At 45.0% G+C, this 18368-nt stretch overlaps 1 protein-coding gene and 1 long non-coding RNA gene across 9 annotated transcripts in view; one reads left to right on the top strand and one right to left on the bottom strand.

Annotated features, from left to right (window-relative positions):
• LOC106971843 (uncharacterized) overlaps positions 1-1874 on the top strand; it is an 82290-nt gene extending 80416 nt beyond the window's left edge. For both annotated transcript variants that reach the window (XR_008290464.1, XR_008290463.1), the window contains one exon: positions 425-1874. This is a non-coding gene — a long non-coding RNA (uncharacterized LOC106971843). The remainder of the gene's footprint in view (positions 1-424) is intronic.
• PARVA (parvin alpha) overlaps positions 1-18368 on the bottom strand; it is a 192012-nt gene that overhangs the window by 86711 nt on the left and 86933 nt on the right. For all 7 annotated transcript variants that reach the window (XR_003425072.2, XR_003425071.2, XR_008290460.1 and 4 more), the window contains exons 2-4: positions 4456-4545; positions 4306-4376; positions 1885-1987 (exon numbers count right to left, since the gene is read on the bottom strand). Coding sequence is in view for 2 of the 7 variants with exons in the window: in XM_027073117.2 (XP_026928918.1) it covers positions 1885-1987; positions 4306-4376; positions 4456-4545 (264 nt within the window). In the remaining 5 variants the exon portion in view is untranslated. The remainder of the gene's footprint in view (positions 1-1884; positions 1988-4305; positions 4377-4455; positions 4546-18368) is intronic.

Consider the following 18368-nt stretch of genomic DNA (forward strand, 5'->3'; position numbering starts at 1 on the left):
GGTTGAGATCTGAAATAAACCTAACGTTGACTGTGCTCCGTCCCGACTCGGGGCTGCACGGGTGTGATGTTGGTCAGTTCTCTCCCCATGCGCAGAGGCAAGATGACCTCGTGACCTTGTTCCATCACTCCATGGCTAAATTCCACCCTTGCCTTGAAAGCCCAGCATATAGAGCGTCTCGAGACACTTTCAGATCCTGACCAGAAATCCGCTGGAGGAGTTAAAAGCTATAGTCGCTAAAAGAGATGACCAGCGAGGCTCATGGCTTTTCCATGGGAACATGTGCCAAAGCCTTCTCCTCTCTGCGTTCGGTTGCATTTACAAGTCTTTAAATATTAATACTCACTAATATTGACGTTTGAGTACCAAATCAGTGTAGCTTCCCAGAAATGACTAGATTTTATATCATTCATTCACTCAATAGACATTGATGAAGTGCCAGGCAACATGCAGGAGGCAAACTGCTAGAACTGGAGGAGACTGGATCGATGAGGAAGATACGGTGTTCCTGCTCTTGGGAAGCCACAGACATTTCCATAAACAGCTACAAACAACTTGGAACGTCATATAATAAAGGCATGTGTGTTATGTACATTTATGTATGTATGTGTGTGTGTATCCGGGGGAACCCAGAAGAGCGCGTGACAATCACGTCTAGATGTGATCCTGTTGTCAGAGGTGCGAGAGGCAGGCGTGTTCTATGGACCTTAGAGACTGAAAGATGAACAGTGAGGCTGAAAAGACAGAGGGGGGTCGCATGAGGGTCTGTGTGAATGCAGTGCTGCTGGGCCTGACTGGCCCAGTCCCCCCCCCCCCCCCCCCACCGCCCCAACCCTGGCAGGGGAGAGCAAGACTAGACTTGCGTTTTGAGAAGGCCTCCTCTGCTGGCGGCCCAGGAATGGGCTGGAGGCAGAGAGAGGCAGAAGGCAGGTGAGGTCGGAGGCTGTCTCGACAGCTCAGACCAGTGAAAACCGCAGGGAGAGTGGCTGCAGGAGACCATGTGAGCAAGAAGAAAGGAGCCCTGGAGGCCCCACACATACGCGGGGCGTGGCGGGGAAGAGGGGAAGGCGGTTAACTCAGAGCGCAAGAAACCTCTTTGGAAAAGTGGATGAGCTCAGCGTGAGGGGCACACAGGGGGAGGGGCTGAGTGGGCAGCTAGGAATGGAAGTCTAGAACTTGGGGCAGAGGTTTGGACTAGAGACAATGGGGAGCAGCTGAGGCAAAGTCCAAATTCTTTCAGGTTGAATTTGTCATTTCAATACTAGATCACCCCTGAATTCTCCTTTTCCTCCCCGGGGGCCTATTTTCACAGGAACACACCTTCCCAAGAGACAGCACATCTAGGCACGCAGAGGCTGAACGTCACAGAGGCACAGGCTCCCACATTCTTGCACCTGACTTAGAGGTACACAGAGGAACACACACACAGGTCCACAGCTCACAGAGGTATGCATACACGCACGTGCACACGCACACATACACCCACCCAGAGGTGACAGAGGTATACATATATACGCTTACCCCACACACACGTGTAAATACACCTACAGAGGTCACAAGTGCATGGTTTTCTAGAGAGGGTAAGGCAGGTTTTCTAGTACACAGTGGAATCTTTTCATCTACCCAGCTGCTGCCCTTCAACTGCTAGGGGGAGCAGCCCCATCTGGCCAATGAACTCCCTCGGCAATTCATTTATGTGAAACAGATTCCAGGAGGCCATCTAAAGGCCCCACCAGTCTGCGGGCCCACACACCACACTTTGATAGTGTGAACGGCACGTGAACGGCTGTAAGCTGAGAACCACTCCCAACTAGGAGCCTGAGAGCCATCCACCTGCCGAGCAAAGCCATCCACCTCCCCCGCAACATTCAACCCCCTTCTCACCAAAGAGCTTCTGTAGGACTTGCCCATCATATAAATCTTCAGCCAGGTCTTTCACAATGATTCTTTCTCCAACAAGCACGTCATTAATCCAGTCGATTAGTACCTACAGAGAGAGAGAGAATAAGAGAAGATTCGTAGGCCAGATTTCTTGGAAGATTAAAATCTAAATGCACTTCAGATTTTGAAAGCAGCAGAACAATCCCTGTGACTCAGTATGTGGACACAAGGCTGGGTGAGCCCTAGTGGCCCTGTTAATTTTCCGGGGTAAGTGCTTCTAGTTCTGGTGGCACCTGTGTCCCTGTTAATATCTTCTGGCCCCTTACCATTCCTTACCCCAATGGCAAGCTACATTCACACAGTGTTTGGGTGTGTGGCTCGTACCAGGCAAGGATATGGGCTTTTAGAGTTATACAAACTGGGGTTAGTTACCCACCAACTGATTTGTGTAGCTCTGTGATGTATGCACCTGTGTCTGTGCACCTCTGTCATCCACAGACCTCTCTGTGTGTGCCTCTGTGACCTATGAATCCAGGGCAAACTAGTTTCTGCTCTGAGCCTCTGATTCCCCACCTCTAAGATGAAGGAGGAAAATCTCTCCTGCTTTAGGTAGCAGAAAAGAATCACATACGTCAAGGGCCGAATGTTCAATAAAGGTACGTCTAATTAATAAATAAAGTTCTCCCCCATTAGGACATCTGGTCAGGTGGTTACTATCATCCCCATCTATCACCCCTCCTCCTATGTTCAGGAAGAGAAAGCAAACACAGAAGTGAACGTATCTGCCAGGGTCACGTTGCTAACCATGGACACAGACTGGAATTGAACTCCTATCCATCGGCCCTCTAAGGTACTGCTCTCCTCCTTATCCCCAAGCTACCTCGCGGTGGGCCAGTGCAGTCTCCTCTCCTCTCTTGTCACTCTCCTGCCCTTGCCTGAGTGCCCTCAGCATGAAGCACTGAGCAGGGGCACAGCTGAGGTAGCTCATTTAGTTAATCTGCACAACACCCCTTCGAGGGAGGGTTCATTCACTTCATTTTTCAGATAAGGAAACTGCAGTTTGCAAAAGTCCACTGCCTTTTATCTTACTTTTTTTTTTTTCAGCTCATTTGTTTATGATGATATTATTTATGTACAGTAAAATTAACTAATGTTAAATACAGTTTGTTGAGTTTTGGTCATTGTACACAGTTGTGTAACCACCACCACAATCAAGATAAAAAGCAACTCCCTCGCTGAAAGAAGGTTCCTTTGGGCTTTGTGCTCAGTCCCCTCCCCTGAGGACAGGCCTCAGGCAACCACCACAATCTGGAAATACATGGAACCACAGGGACCATCACCTTTTGTGTTTGCATCAATAGATTGCCTTTATAACAGGGGTAGTAGCTGGGCTGGGTTTGCATACGTGGGTGGAGCCCGGGGGTCTTCACAGAACATCATTCTACTATTCTAGAATAGAAGCTTCCCTCCTCTCCCCTCCACTCCCTCCATCCAACACCCTCCCGTCTCTCCCCCATCCACCCACCCAGCGTTTATGAACATCTGCTCCAAGTCACTTTCTGTGCTGGATCCTGGGGGAACAATGATGAATAAAAGGTGGGGGGGTCTTGAACCCTGAGAAGCTCACCATTTAGTGAAGACAGAGAAGTGTCTGAGTAGCGGTAAGCAGTCATCACATGGTGACTCTAAGGGGACAATCTGAAGCTGAAGAGGCAGCTAGAGCATGAGACCCCAAACACCATCCCCAGGAGCATGGGCTTCAGACTTCAGTTGACAGGAATCTATACAGAGGTTTTGAGCAGGAATATGATAGATCTCATTTACATTTTGAATGAGCCACTCTGGCATCCAGTGCCTTTTTGTCCTGTTTTGAGTTCAGCTTGGAGAAGCTAAAGAAGAAAAACACAGGACGGGAAATGCAAAGGGGGATGAAATGAACATTTTTCAGTGGGTGGTTACAAGCCAGCCCCTGTGCCAGGCACAATGTACAATATCTCATTCAATCTTATTTACTTCTGTTTGAATTCCATCTCCTCTACTCAGCTTTGACCATAAACAAACTACTGGCTTTTCTAAAACTCCTCTTCCTTATCTGTAAATGAGGATGATAAGAAGTCCTATTTCACAGGATGTTGTTGAGGGTCTTTGAGGAAAGCAGTGGAAAGACTGTGTGAACTTTAAGATCCTGGCAAACGTGAGCTCCTTTGCACTAACTTCTCTGGCACTTACAATCAACACCATCTGTTGGGCAGTGGCCATGCCCCATTTTTGTTAAATCAGAGATGTCTACCTATGGGACCATGAGCTGCCTGTAACTTTCTATTTCTTCTGTTGGGGCATGTGTGCTGCCTGCCTAGAGCAGGTGGTCTACAGGTGCCTGTTGAGTCTGGGAGGCAGCTGAGGCCCCTCCTAATTTCTTCTTACCTTCATCAGTTCCTGCAGTTTGGGGTCGCTGCGGGAGTTGGGGTCCACCATTGTTCGCACTTCATTCTCCTCTTTAAAAGGAAAAGGCAGTCAGTGGGTGGCTCCACTTGGAGGCGTTAGGCTAACCCAGAGAACAAGAGACCCAGTTACCCAGCATGGTGTCCTCCGGGTCCAGCTCGAAGGGGATCGGGCTGAGGGGCAGGTTGATGGCATTCATGCCCTCCTCCTGAAGCTCTGATACTGCAAAGAGAAGAAAGGCAGAGTCACACGGCAGCCCAGTGATGACAGGGAGGGGCTCTGTAGCACACGGTGTTTGAGATTGACATTAATAAAACTACTGAGGTTAGGTTACAGCTGTTACTCAACCTGCAATAGATTCCCTGCCTCTCCTCGCTAGAAGGACTGAGTTGTCTCCTGCATGTCCCCTCTTCCAACTATCACCTCACTCGCTTTCCTCAGAGAAAGAGGGAGGCCTCCGCCTGTTCCCAGACACGATCTCAGGGTACACGGAAGTGAGGTGGTCACTGAGGTCTTTCTTGGGTCTCTGCCTGTCATCTCCTGCCCACCCCTCCTTTAAGGGTTGGCTGTCTGGTGCACAGTGGCCGCCCGGTACCTGCTTGGCTAAACGAGGTCACCAGGTCAAGTCTACATTTATGTTGTAAGCCATTTCCAGCCAACTTCTCTCTCTATTTGTTTGGCTTCCCTAACTACTTTTCTGATCATCCTGCCTTCTCTTTTTACCCCATCCCACCCCAGCCACTGCTTGAGAATGCCTCAGGCTACCCTCCTTTGGGCTCTCGTCTTGTCTCTTTAGCTCTAATGAGTAGGGGACCATGGGGCCAGGCACCTCTCCTCCTAGGTCCATTCCCTCCACTGAACATCAAGAGCTCAACTGGATGGATGGCCAGAGAGTCCGTTTACAGTTTTCAAGTCCTAGAAACCTACAATTCCACTTTCCTCAAGGAAAACAAAAAGAGGTCAATGACCGCTAAAGACTTCCAGCTTGCTCCCCTCCATACACCCACCCCCCAAATGACGCCTTCGTGAAAAACAAATTCCTACCACAAAACTACTGCATGATGGACACTTGCTGAGCAATGACCTTGGATAACCCTCCCCCTAAAATGAGTGTCTTCAGTCTCCTCACCCCTGTTTAGTGCCAGTTTGGGTAATTCCTTTTTACCAATTAAGCACAGAAAGACCATTTTCTCTGAAAGCGTTGGTCACCAAAAGGCTCTCAAAGAGCTAATATGGCAGCTGCAATCAACCTTAATAAAAGCAATGTCCCATCTTTCCATTTTATTATTTTTTTATTGACTCTGGCCTCCCTGACTGCCAGCATATACTTGCAAGAACTCTTAAGCACAAGACAGCCACTTACAAAGAGTTCTTTCATATTAGCAAACTCACTGATGTTTGCAGTTGGACGGGGAACGAGATTGCCTAACAAAGAGCGTGAAACACACTCTACCCTAAAGAGACACAACTTGCATTATGAAGCTGGTATTTAGTCCCGTCGCTGTGGGCTCTTGACATTCATACGGGATATCAGCCAGTCACCATCTTGAATTTGCAAATTCAGACACCCACCACTCTCTATAAGTACCCCCCCCCCCCAAAACAGAACTGAAAAATAGAAGCCACACCTTCAAGGCTAAAATGATTCTAATAAGTATAGGATTGCATTTGCTTTCTAGTGAAAAACAATGGACTCCTATAATTTCATTAGAGTCCTAGGTTTCTTCTAATAGTCCTCCTAAGACTAGTAGTTTGTTTTCTTTTCCAGGCTGTTTCTCACAAAGAAGCAAGATTTCCACTACTGAACAAGCACTGCTGTGCAAGCATTGGGCAGTGGAAGTCGAGTCATGCTTAAATGGGGGAGCGAGACTGGGCACGCTGGCCGGTGAAGACAACAGCTCCTGCCCCGGGCCTCTCTACCTACATTCTCCCTAAGGTCTGTACTGTCAATGGTAGCTACCAACCACATGCAAATATACACATTTACCTGAGTTAAAACTTCAGTGTCTTAGTTGTACCTATCACATTGCAAGCACTCAATGGCCCACGTGTGGCAGGCTAGTGGCCACTGCCAGGCTGGACACCACAGATGTAGCTTTTCATCATTATAGGAAATTCAATTGGATGGTGTTATCTTAGTTGACCCCAAATGCTGATGATGTCCACATTTAAATCTCTAGAATGGGCCTGACCCTGAATTCCAGACTTACTTGATGTCTCCTCTTTTGTCTATTAATAGGTCTCAAGCGTGTATATCCCAAACATAATGATTGTCAACACTCTCACCTCCACCGTAACAACCCTAAAACAAGACTGTCACTCCCCTGTTCTTCTCTTCTTCAGTAAATGGCACCGCCACTTATACAACGGTTTACGCCAAAATCCAAACAAATCACCCTTAACTTCTCTTCCTTCCTCATGCTTTGCATCGAATGCATTGGCAAGTTTCGTGGGCTCCACCTCTACACTAGGATCCAATGCCACCCACTTCTCATCATCTACACCACCCCACCCTGGTTCAGGCCACCCTCAGCTTTCACCTGGACAACCAGAGCCACCTTCTAAGTGGTCTACTGCTTTCTGATGCATTTTCCGCATCCCTGTCTACTTCCCAGAGCATAGTCAGAATGGTCTATAAAGATGTAAATAGCACGATACATTCTTCTGCTTTAAGCCCTCCCTTGGCCTCTCATCATACTCAGAATAAGGCTCCGACTCCTTACTAACACTTGCAAGGCCTTCTGATTAGCCCCTAGCCTCCCTCTCATGTTTTATTTTCTCCAGAGGACTCATCACAATCTTAAATAATAATTATTCATATGTCTGTTGTCTGTCCCCCACCTAGAGAAAAGACTAGCACTTTTTCTCTTTTGTTCACTGTTAGATCCCCAAATAGGAGCCAGAGTGCCTAGGCTGAAATCCATGTTCTACTAGCTATGTGACCTTGGGCAAGTTCATTAACCTCCTGTACCTCAGTTTCCCCATCTGCAAATTGGGGGTGATAACATTACCTACCTCCTAGGGTTGTTGAGAAGGTTAAATGGGTTTACATTAAGCATTTAGAAGCGTGCCTGGTACCTGGTGAGAACTGCATAAATGCATGCTATTATGCTATAACTATTATTATTACTTAAGAGAATACCTCATGCAGAGTAAGCCCTCAAGAACTATTAGTTGAGTAAACGAATAACCAAAACTGTTAAGACCACCGTTCAACTGCACAGGTTATGAATTGAGCCAGAATTTGCCAAATTAGTATACAGGATGCAAAGAAAGATTCCAGCTTATTCTCAGGGGGGAAAAAAGTGTGTGTGGGGGTGTGTGTGTGTATATAAAATTTTGGCCTGATCCTGTGTGCACATGTGTGTGCTTATATTTTGTAAGGAGAGAAAAGCCACATCTGTTCCAAGACTGTTGTATGGCGAGAGCCAATTTATGAATATAGGGATATTTACACCTCTAAAATGCAACTAGAAATGTACTATTTGTGGCAAGGACTCCTCAAGGTGGGTCTCAACAGGATCTTTTTTTATGTGTACATCATAAAAATGTTTTCAGATGAAAAATCCCCAGTCCGAAACACTCCCCTCTGCCCTGCCTCTTTAATTCACTCAACAGAGACATAACAAACCCTACAAGAAAGGCTGAGATATGTTTGCAATTGGAAATGTTTTTTTTTTTTCAGGAAATGATTTGGTACAGGAACATCATTCCCATCCCATTAACTGCTGACTCTGAGCCAACTGTTTGTAAAAGTGAATATGCAAACTGCCCCGTTCAGGCCTGGCCCCCGCCCCATGGGGCCGCATTAGTGGCCACTTTCCCAAAACAGCCCGCCTGCTTTGGAGGCTTCATTTCTATTAAACCAAAGCAGGACCCAGCAGAAGCCCCTCGCCAATCCCCGCGCTCTGAAAGAGAAAAGAGCTGCAATTGAATTTTCTTGGCACAGAATATGAATATGATGTTTATCCCTTCAACCTCCTCTAACAATCTAAAACTAGGTCTGAGTGTGCAGCCCTCCGTGTCTCGCGGCGCCATTAGTCATAACTTAATAAACAGATTAAATGCCCAGCTGAAGGTCAAGCTTGGGAAAGCAGGGTGATTGCTTCAACTCCTGAAGTGCTCACCATCAGAAAGGGGGCTTTGGCTTTTCCGGGAAACGCAGGCTCTCTCTGGGTCTAGTTGTGCAGCAGAAAAAGGGCAAGGATGGGCTCTGGAGTTTGAAAGAGCAGGATTTGAATCCTACTTCTATTTTTATCAGCTGGGCGACCTTGAAATTTAGCTTCCCTGAAATTCAGTATCAAACAACTCTCTATAAAACAACGCTGGAGCTGACACTGCTGGTTTCCTTGCTAATATTTATTTTACTCTTTTTCCCTGCTGAAAGAACCTTCGTTTTGTTCCAGTGTGTACACTTCTCCCTCCTAAGTTCTAGAGGAGATCCTGATTGGTTTAAGCTAATCATGATAATCTTAATTCTCTTGGTAGTGACTGACTCAAGCACTGTCATGTGATACGATGAGTTGTGAGAGGAAATTTCTAGAAGCTTCTAACAATAGTTTTCCTCCATTTTAAAGAGGGGTCCAAAGAAGAGAGGGTATCTTTCTCCTTCTAATCACTGTTGTATGAGGATGCTATGCCTGGCTTTGCTGCAGCCATTTTGTAGTCACGAGGTGAGCTAGCCCAAGTCCAAAGAAGAAACTAATATACTCAGATTGGCAGAGAAAAAAAGAAAGAAAGGGGTTTCCTGTTGATGCTGTTTAGCCTACATCCCTGGAACCACTCTAGCTTTATGTGTCTTGTTATAAGAAATATAATAAGCTCCTTTATTGTTTAAACTAGTTGAGTTGGCATTTTCTGGGGCTTGGAGCTCCAACTCCCTAATTAATACACAGGACACCAGGATTATAAAGTTGATAGAGGAATAGTGTAGGGCGACACAATGAATGGTCATTTTCCTTTCCTTTTTTTCCATGAGAAGCAGAATAGCTGCAGGCATCTCTTATACTTCAGAACGCACAAAGGGATTCAAAGAACACCACGGGGAGAACAAGTATGGAGAAAAGAAAGGACAGAGGTTTCTACAAGTACAAAAGGGTCCATTTAGGCAAAGCCAGTAATTTCATTCGTTCAACCAACAAACATTACTAGGCACCTCTCCTGAAGCAGACCTTGAGCCAGCATTGGGAATATAGGTTTGGGGATTTGACATGGATCTGCCTCAGTCTGCACATGGGTGGTGGGAGGGGCAGACGCATAACCACAACATGCAGGATGCCTCGCAGAGGGGTGAGGGACGTGGGACTACAGCGCTGTGAGAGCTCAGGCAGACCAAGGGTAACTTTGGGTGGAAGACTGGGAAGGATTCCTAGAGAGGGGGAATTTGAGCTGGACTTTGAAAAATATATATTTTCATTTGGCACAGACGACCCCCAAAAGGCACATCTCGTGTAAAACACATAAAGGTGTGTAAAAAAAAAAGGGGGGGGGGCGGTAGCTGTTGAGAGTAATGGTTACATCTGAGCACTGGGAATGTGGGGGCACAGAGGGGGAAAGAAGGGAAGGAACAGAAGAACAAATTAGGTAGGTGGGGTCCCGAGTGTCAAGGGTCATGAATTCATCTACTTAGCACTCTCTGGACCATGCTCCCTGTTTTGTCCCTACAGACAAAACAACAACCAAACCAAACCAAAAACACCAAGATGGGGGGCGGGGGGGGGGGACAAGAGAATAGCTAGGATGTTCTCTCTCCTTCAGTGCAAGTGGGCACCAGTGAGACATTTAGGCTGCTCTAGATCCTTATCAGGACTCTGATGATTAATTTCTGGTCCTTCTGAAAGCTACTAAAGTTCCCTTCATTTCTAAAAGGATCAAGGTCTCCCACAAAAGTTCTTGGCAGCAACAGACAAATAATTTGACAACGGTCTGCTCAGCAAGTCCCAACAGTTTTGTCTATGTGAAAAATCAACCCGAAAGGACATCTATCAGAAAACTATGGCTACCATCATACTTAATGGTGGGAAATTGGATGCTTGCCCCCTAAGACTGGGAACAAGGTAAAGACGTTTCCTTCCACCACGGCTATTCAAAACCATACTAAAAATCCTAGTCCGTACCATAACACAAGTAAAGGAAATAAAAGGTATAGAACTTGAGAACAAAGAAATAAAACTGTGTTTGCAGATGACATGATTATCTATGCAGAAAGCAACAAAGAATTGACCAAAACAAACAGAACAAAAACCCCAAGCCCCTAGAACCAGTAAGCAATTATAGCAAGGTTGCAGATACAAGGTAAATATATAAGTCAACTGCCTTCCCATAAACCAGCAATAAATTTTGGAATTTAAAATTAAAAACACAGTATTATTTATAGCAGCACCACAAAATACAACACTTGGGTATAAATCTGACAAACACATATTGAACTGACATGCAGAAAATGATAAAACTCTTATATAAGAAACCAAAGAAGATTTAGATAAATGAAGAGATACTAAGTATTCATGAATTACAAGATTTGATATGGCTAAGGTGTTGATTCTTCCCAACTTCCTCTATAGATTAAATGCAATCCCACTCAAAATCACAGCAAGCTATTTTGTGACTATCAACAAACTGATTCTTAAGTTTACACAGAAAGACAAAAGACCCAGAATAGCCGACACAATATTAAAGAAAAATGGCAAATGTGGAACACTGACACTACCAAACTTTAAGACTTAAAATAAAGCTATAGTAATCAATGCAGTGTAGAATTGGCAAAAGAGCAGACACATAGATCAATGGAACAGAATAGAGAACACAGAAATAGATCTACACAAACACATTCAACTGATCTTTGACAAAGGAGCAAAGGCGATTCAATGCAGAATGGATAGTCTTGTCAACATACGGTATGAGAACAACTGAACATCCATATGTAAAAAAATGAATCTAGACACAAACCATACACTTTCTGCAAACTTTCGCTCAAAATGATCATGGCCTAAGAACAAAACACAATACTACAAAACTTCTAGAAAAAAAATAGAAAAATCCATATGACGTAGGGTTTGGCAATAAGTTTTAACATCCCACACAAAAGGATAATCCGTGAGAGAAAAATTCATAATCTGGATTTCATTAAAATCTCTACTCTGCAAAAGATACTGTTAAGAGAATGAAAAAGCAAGCCGTAGACTGAGAGAAAGTATTTGCAAAACATCTAAAAAACTTTAAAAATGAAGAAAACGAACCAACTACAAAATGGGCCGATCTAATCAGACATGTCACCAAAGAAGGGGTACAAATGGCATAAGCATATGAAAAGAGGTTCAACATCATTTGTCATGAGGGAATGACAAAACAATGAGATACTGCCACATTTATTAGAATGGTTAAAATCCCCAAAACTTAACAGTACCAAATGCTGACAAGGATGTGGAGGAACAAGAACCCCTGTCCATTGCTGGTGGGAATGGCAAATGATAGCGCCATCTTGGAAGACTGTGTGATAGCTTCTTAGAAGCTGGAGTTTCACCCTATAATCCAGCGGTCATGTTCCTAGTATTCACTTGATTTGAAAACATATATTAATACAAAAGTATGTATTTGAAGATTTATAGCAATTTTATTCATAATTGCCAAAAATTTGAAGCAAACAAGACACACTTCAATAGACAATTGTATCAGTTGTGGTATACCCATATGGTGAAATATCATTCAGTGATTTAAAAAAAACGAGTAATAAAGCCATGAAGAGACATGGAAGAGCTTTACAATTCCTAAGTCGAGGAGGCTAGTCTGAAAAGGCTACACAATGTATGATTCCACTCCTATGACATTCAGAAAAGGGAAAACCATGGAGACAAGATGAATGAAAATATGAATGATCAACGAATGAAAAGATCAATGGTTGCTGGGGGTTTGGGAGAAGGTTTGAACAGGCAAAGTACGGAACATGTTTAAGGAGATGAAACTCTTCTGTCTGATCCTGTAGTGACAGATACATGATTTTGTGCATTTATCAAATCCACAGAACTTCAAAGCCCTGGGAGTAAACCTAAATGTAGGCAAATTTCAAAAAATTGTTTAGGAGGTTGGGGGATCTGAGGGTGGAACGTAGACCATGATGATAGAATTAAACAGTATTACAAATGCATGAGACAATCTCACTGAAAGGGGTTAGGGGGATGGGGCTGACCTAAGCATTGTTGGAAATGAGTGGTGTCTGGGAAACCACAGTCAAAAGGAACTGCCCATGAGAACGTACTCTAGTTGATAAAGTTATTTCCCAGGGATGTGCAGGTCAACAATTCTGATACTGCCATACACGCACGCTGGAACTGAACAATTAAGTAAATGGATGGTGGATGGTAGGAACCAGGTCCCTCCCTGTTGGAGTAGGAGGTTACAGATGAGCAGGGGCAAAGAGTAGAAGGATCCCTGTGGCAATCGATGAGAGGATGAGGGGTGGAGGTGTCAGTAAGCGTTCATGTTTAGCTTAATCTAGATCCTGATGGTTACATATGGAAATACCGAGAGGAATGATTATCGTTGACCCTTGAACAACACAGGTTTGAACTGTGTGGATCCACTTTTACGCACTGTTTTTTGAATTGACAGCAAAAGCCACAAGGCATTTATTTACAAGTGTCCACTCCAGTCTCCACCAGATCAAAGGGTGCGGCCCAGAGTCATACCTGCTACCCTCTGAATGGCTGGGGATGCCTCCTAAGGCTGCTAGAAGCCCCCAATGGCCCTAGGCCTGGGCAGGGCTGCAGATCACCCATGTGCCAACAAGGAGGTCAGTCCAGTGCCTGTGGCTGGCAGGCAGGAGGCTGGGCTGATGGAGAAGAACATTCCCAGAGGGCAGGGATGACAGCACTATGCGTGTAACCCCGTGCCCATGGCACTCATGCACCCTGAATCCTTCAGGTTCCAGGGCTGTGCTGGGCTGGCTGCAGACCTCGGACAGACCCTATTGGTCAGAGTAGGGACTCCTCCTCTGTGGCAGCGCCCAGCCCTTTGGCCTCATGGGTAGCCACAGCTGCCAAAGGCCACAGGCCGGTGGTACACCTCCAGGTAGATGGAGCAGCTGTAGCATGCCTCCGGGCTGCTGTCACCCCCCATGGGTGTGCCTGGTGGCTGCCACTGCTCAGCTGAGGCCACTAGGCTGCAAAGCATTGCCATCTTGGGCCAGGCCCACTACTGACTCCCCTGTCCCTCTCCCAGCCTATATGTGGATTTTTTTTTTCAATAAATATACCTAGAGTACTGTAAATATATTTTCTCTTTCTTATGATTTTCTTAACATTTTCTTGGGGTACCTGGGTGGCTCAGTTGGTTGAGCAGCCGACTCTTGATTTCAGTTCAGGTCATGATATCACGGTCATTAGATCAAGCCCTGTGTCTGGCTCTGTGATGACAGCAGAAGTCTGCTTGGGATTCATTCATTCTCTCTCTCCCTTCCTCTCTCTCTCTTTCTCTGTCTCTCCCTTCCTCCCTCCCTCCCTCTCTCTCTGCCCTTCCACTGCTCACATTAGCATGTGTTCTTTCTCTCAAAATAAACAAACATCTTAAAATTTTTTTCTTGAGGTGCCTGGGTGGCTCAGTCGGTTAAGTGTCTGACTCTTGGTTTTGGCTCAGGTCATGATCTCATGGTTAGTGAGTTCAAGGCCCACAACAGGCTCTATGCTGACAGTGCACAGCCTGCATGGGATTCTCTCTCCCCTCTCTCTCTGTCCCTACCCCACTGGTGCTCTCTCCCTCTCTGAAAATAAATAAACTTAAAAAAAATTAGAAAGCCATTTTCTTTTCTCTAGCTGACTTTACTGTAAGAATACAGTATATAACACATATATAGAATATGTGTTGACTGTTATTGGTAAGGCTTCAGTCAACCATAGGCTATCAGTAGTTAGATTTTGGGGGAGTCAAAAGTTATACACAGATTTTCTTGATTGTGAGGGGGTCAGTGCCCTTCAGCCCCTGCATTGTTCAAGGGTCAGCTGTACATACATGGGTTAATGTACACACATACATGTTCTTGCTCTGTCAGCCGAGAAGTCCTAAAAGTAATGACATTCCAGTAACAGTGAATATACCTAGCACCAGATCTTGGTTTTTTCTGGTACGATTCTCCAACAAAAGGAACCAGAGCTCATTGAAAAGATGGTTGATTCTAGGAGTGGAAAAGGAATCTGCAAGATGAGTCTGGAACCAGCAAGGAAAGAACCTGGAACAATTTGAGCAGCAAAATAAAGTAAGTGATATTGGATTATAACACCATGCAAGTAAATATCCACAAATCCATACTGATGTAAATGACTGAATAAATTAATAGATGATGGGCAAGAGGAGAGAAATCTCCCTTATAGAATTCCCAATAATTTATGTAGATCCTGTGTCCTCAAAGAAGGGGAGGCAGAGCCCCTGACCCCTTCAACGTGGGCCTTCCTTCCAGAGAGTACAATATGGAAAGGGGGAAAAGAGTTACTTTACAGTGCAGAAACCTGACAAACACTAACTAAGCCAGGTGATCAAGGTCAACATCACAGTCATAAATCATGGGATTTGATGTGATGTGATGAAAATAGCATTTACCTCTGTGTTCTTCCTTTCCAAACCCATGACCCCAGCCTAATCAGGAGAAAAACATTAGATTTCAATAGATGAGCATCCTAAAATACGCTTGATTAGTACTGCTCAAAACTGTCAAGGTGATCAAAAACCAGCTTGAGAAATAATCACAGCCAAGAGGAGCCTAAGGAGACATGATGGCTACATGTAATGTGGGGTCCTGGATGGGATCCTGGAACAGATAAGTACATTAGATAAAAACTAAAGATAAATTATATACTTTAGTTAATAACATATCAATACTGGTTCACGAATTTTAAATGTACCCCACTAACGTAAGATGTTAATAAGATGAGAAAGTGGGTGTCAGCTATAGGGGAATTCTTTGTACTACCTTGGTAATTTTTCTACAAACCTAAAATTACCATAAAAATAACCTATTAAAAAATCAATCCAAATTTGCTATTTTCCCAGCCAAATACAGTGTTCACTAGGGGGAAATCCATGATATTATGGGACACATATGCTTCCTTTCATCACTAATGAGACAGTGGTAATTTATCCAATAGTAGCTACGCCCTACAGAAGCATTTATACAGGGGACAAAGCACAAAGACCACTTCAAAGCCCTACAAGTGCAAGAGCTACTCATTCCCAAGTGAGAACCTAAGTTTCCAGGAAGAAAGTACATAGTTTATGTGTTTGTTTCCAGGGCTGAGATGAGAAGACAAAGCTTCCTCAGTACTTAAGGATGCCTGACAAGGTCATTTCTGCCTTCCCACTAGTACAACCATCACTAAAGTACATTGGTCTCCTTAATGATTTTAATGATTTTCTCTGGAACTGCTCTGGAAGTTACCTTTATCCATGGCCCCTGGTGGGGGTTTGTTTTTACACCATGGGCTTTTGTATTAGTTTTCCATTGCTGTAGTAACAAATGACCACACCCTCGGTGGCTTGAAACAACACAGATTTATCCTTGTGGTTCTATAAGATACCAGTCCAACATGGGTCTCTCTGGGCCAAAATCAAGGCATTGGGAGGGCCGTGTTCCTTTCTGGAGGCTCTAGGGGATGATCTATTTTCTGGCCTTTTCAAGCTTCTAGAGGCCACTTGCATCCCTTGGCTTACGGCCTGCTTCCTCCATTTTCAAAGCCAGCAATGGGGGTTGGGGGCCACATCCTTCTCACACTGCATGACTTAGCGCCTCCTTCTGCCTCCCTCTTCCACTTTTAAGTACCCTGTGATTACACCAGGTCCATCTGAAAAATCCGGGACAATCTCCCTATTTTAGGGCTCATTAGCCACCAAAATTCTACCTGCACCCTTAATTACCCTTTGCCACATAAGGAAACATATTCACAGATTCTAGAAATTAGGTTATGGCCATCTTTGGGGGGACTATTATTCTGCCTATAACAGCTTTCTTGGTTAAGGGGACAGGTTCTGTTCTCCATACTCACCCTTGGGTACAACATATGGGTTCACTTTCCCTCTGTGTGAGATTGCCAAAAGAAAATGCAGAATTCCAAACCTTTCCATCCCAGCCCTTAAACCAGAGGAGTTTTATTACTTTCAGCTAAAAGGATACTTGTTTCAGCAGTCATAATATAAAGCATCAGGCAAACATGGGAGCCAGCTCATGGTGGCCTCAGCAGACTGTCAGGGTCTCAACACACTCCCCTCTACTTGACACAGCTATTTAGTCACCACAGTCTGAAATCCAGCCCTTGGAGCACAGCCAGAAAAGGGAACTTAGAGGCTGGTGTTGTGATGGGGGCTGACAGGGAGATCTATAGTCTTTATGAGTCTTATAGTTTCCACCATAGTCTTTGTTTTGGTCAGTTTTATAGTCTCTGCAGAATTGGAAGTCTGCCAAGCAAATGGACCCTGGACATTTATTCATTGTTCAGTCAAGCACGTGATTCAGCTGCCTTCCAATTACTAACAAACAAGGAGGGAGATGGATGCACCATTGGCTGGCTTTGGGCGGTCAAAGCCATCTGAACTGAAACACTGGTGGAGGTCTCAAGTAAGTCATGGGAATGGAAACACTGCACAGGCACAGAGGGTCCAGGGGAACAATACATCATTGTTCCTTGTCTTTTGCCATGCTACGTTCTGTTTGGTCTTTAGATAGAGAACCAGAACCATTTCCTTGGTTTTAAAGGAAACCTACTCCTACTTAAGCAGAAGGTGGTATGGATGTGCCAGCCTGGGAGCTGATAAAGAAAACCTCCAAGCCATTTTGCATGTGTGTGCTCCTGTGAGCATCCATACACCTTAAGCACTTACAACAGCCTGGGGGAGACCAAAGAACTTGACCTGGCATATTGCCTAATTACATGTAAAGTGTGGGTACAATGAACAACCCTGGACAGCCAGTGCAGGACCAGCACCACTATGATCTCTTCCATTTCTAAACAGGTGCGGTCATCTCTGGTGTAGATAAATAATTACTTCTCTTCTAGGGTCAGTAGGTTCCTGAAGGGCAGTTGCCTTCAGTGGTTCTCAGAGCCCAACACAGAGCCAGGCATGCAGTAAGCATTCAGTACATGCTGGGAGGGTGCTTTAGTTGGGGATGGGAGGGGAAAGACATATATACAACCTGCAATGCGATATGGTTACAGGCCCCCATGTGGTTTGGAACCAAGTCCTGAGGGCAGAGTGCCCTTTCAGAATGGAGGGAGTAACAGAGGAGTGTGTGGGAGACCCAGCGGCCACGGGAGGGCCCGGAGAGCCCCAGGACACATCACAGCCTGTGCGCCCCACTTGCATTCATCTTTGTGTGCCAAGTTTCCTTTCCTCATTTCATTCTCTGTGGCTCTTGGACCTTCATGTCTATAACTTTCTTCTTCAGGAATACTGAACAGCCAATCATCTGTTTTTGCAGTGGCTCTCAATGCTGCTTAAAAAGCGTCACATCAATACTAGTCCACTTGAATTCCCACGTGGTGGCCTCTGTGGAAAGGAGCTCTGGGTGTGGCCAGTGAGTGAACAAGGCATTGTTGTGTCCTGACTGGACTGATTCTCTGGGGGGGCTCATTCTGGATTGGTCTGCACGTCAGTCAGTGGTTTATCCTGAGGGGTTTCGTGGAAACTCTCAAATGAACAATGATGGTGACTGGGAGAGAACCTACCCAATTGCACTGCACTTCCTTCGTACCGGGCATGGAGACGTGGCCCCCCCTTTTATTTTTTTACATATATTAACACATTTAATCTTCCTAACAATCCAAAGGGTAGCTACTATTATGATCCCTATTATACAGATGAAGACAGTGAGACCCATAGAAGTTATGGAACTTGACCCCAGGCCACACAGCTAGAAAGTGGAACCCAGCTGATCCCGGGCTAGCTGGCTGCAGAGTTTACATCCTTAACACGATACTTTGTCCCAGTTTTACATAATGGCTTTTATTTATTTTTTTTATATGAGAACGTCTAGAACATGGTCACTTCTGCGTTCCCACATAAAGCTA

The sequence above is a fragment of the Acinonyx jubatus genome, chromosome D1, assembly GCF_027475565.1.
Source record: "Acinonyx jubatus isolate Ajub_Pintada_27869175 chromosome D1, VMU_Ajub_asm_v1.0, whole genome shotgun sequence".
Lineage (NCBI taxonomy): Eukaryota > Metazoa > Chordata > Mammalia > Carnivora > Felidae > Acinonyx > Acinonyx jubatus.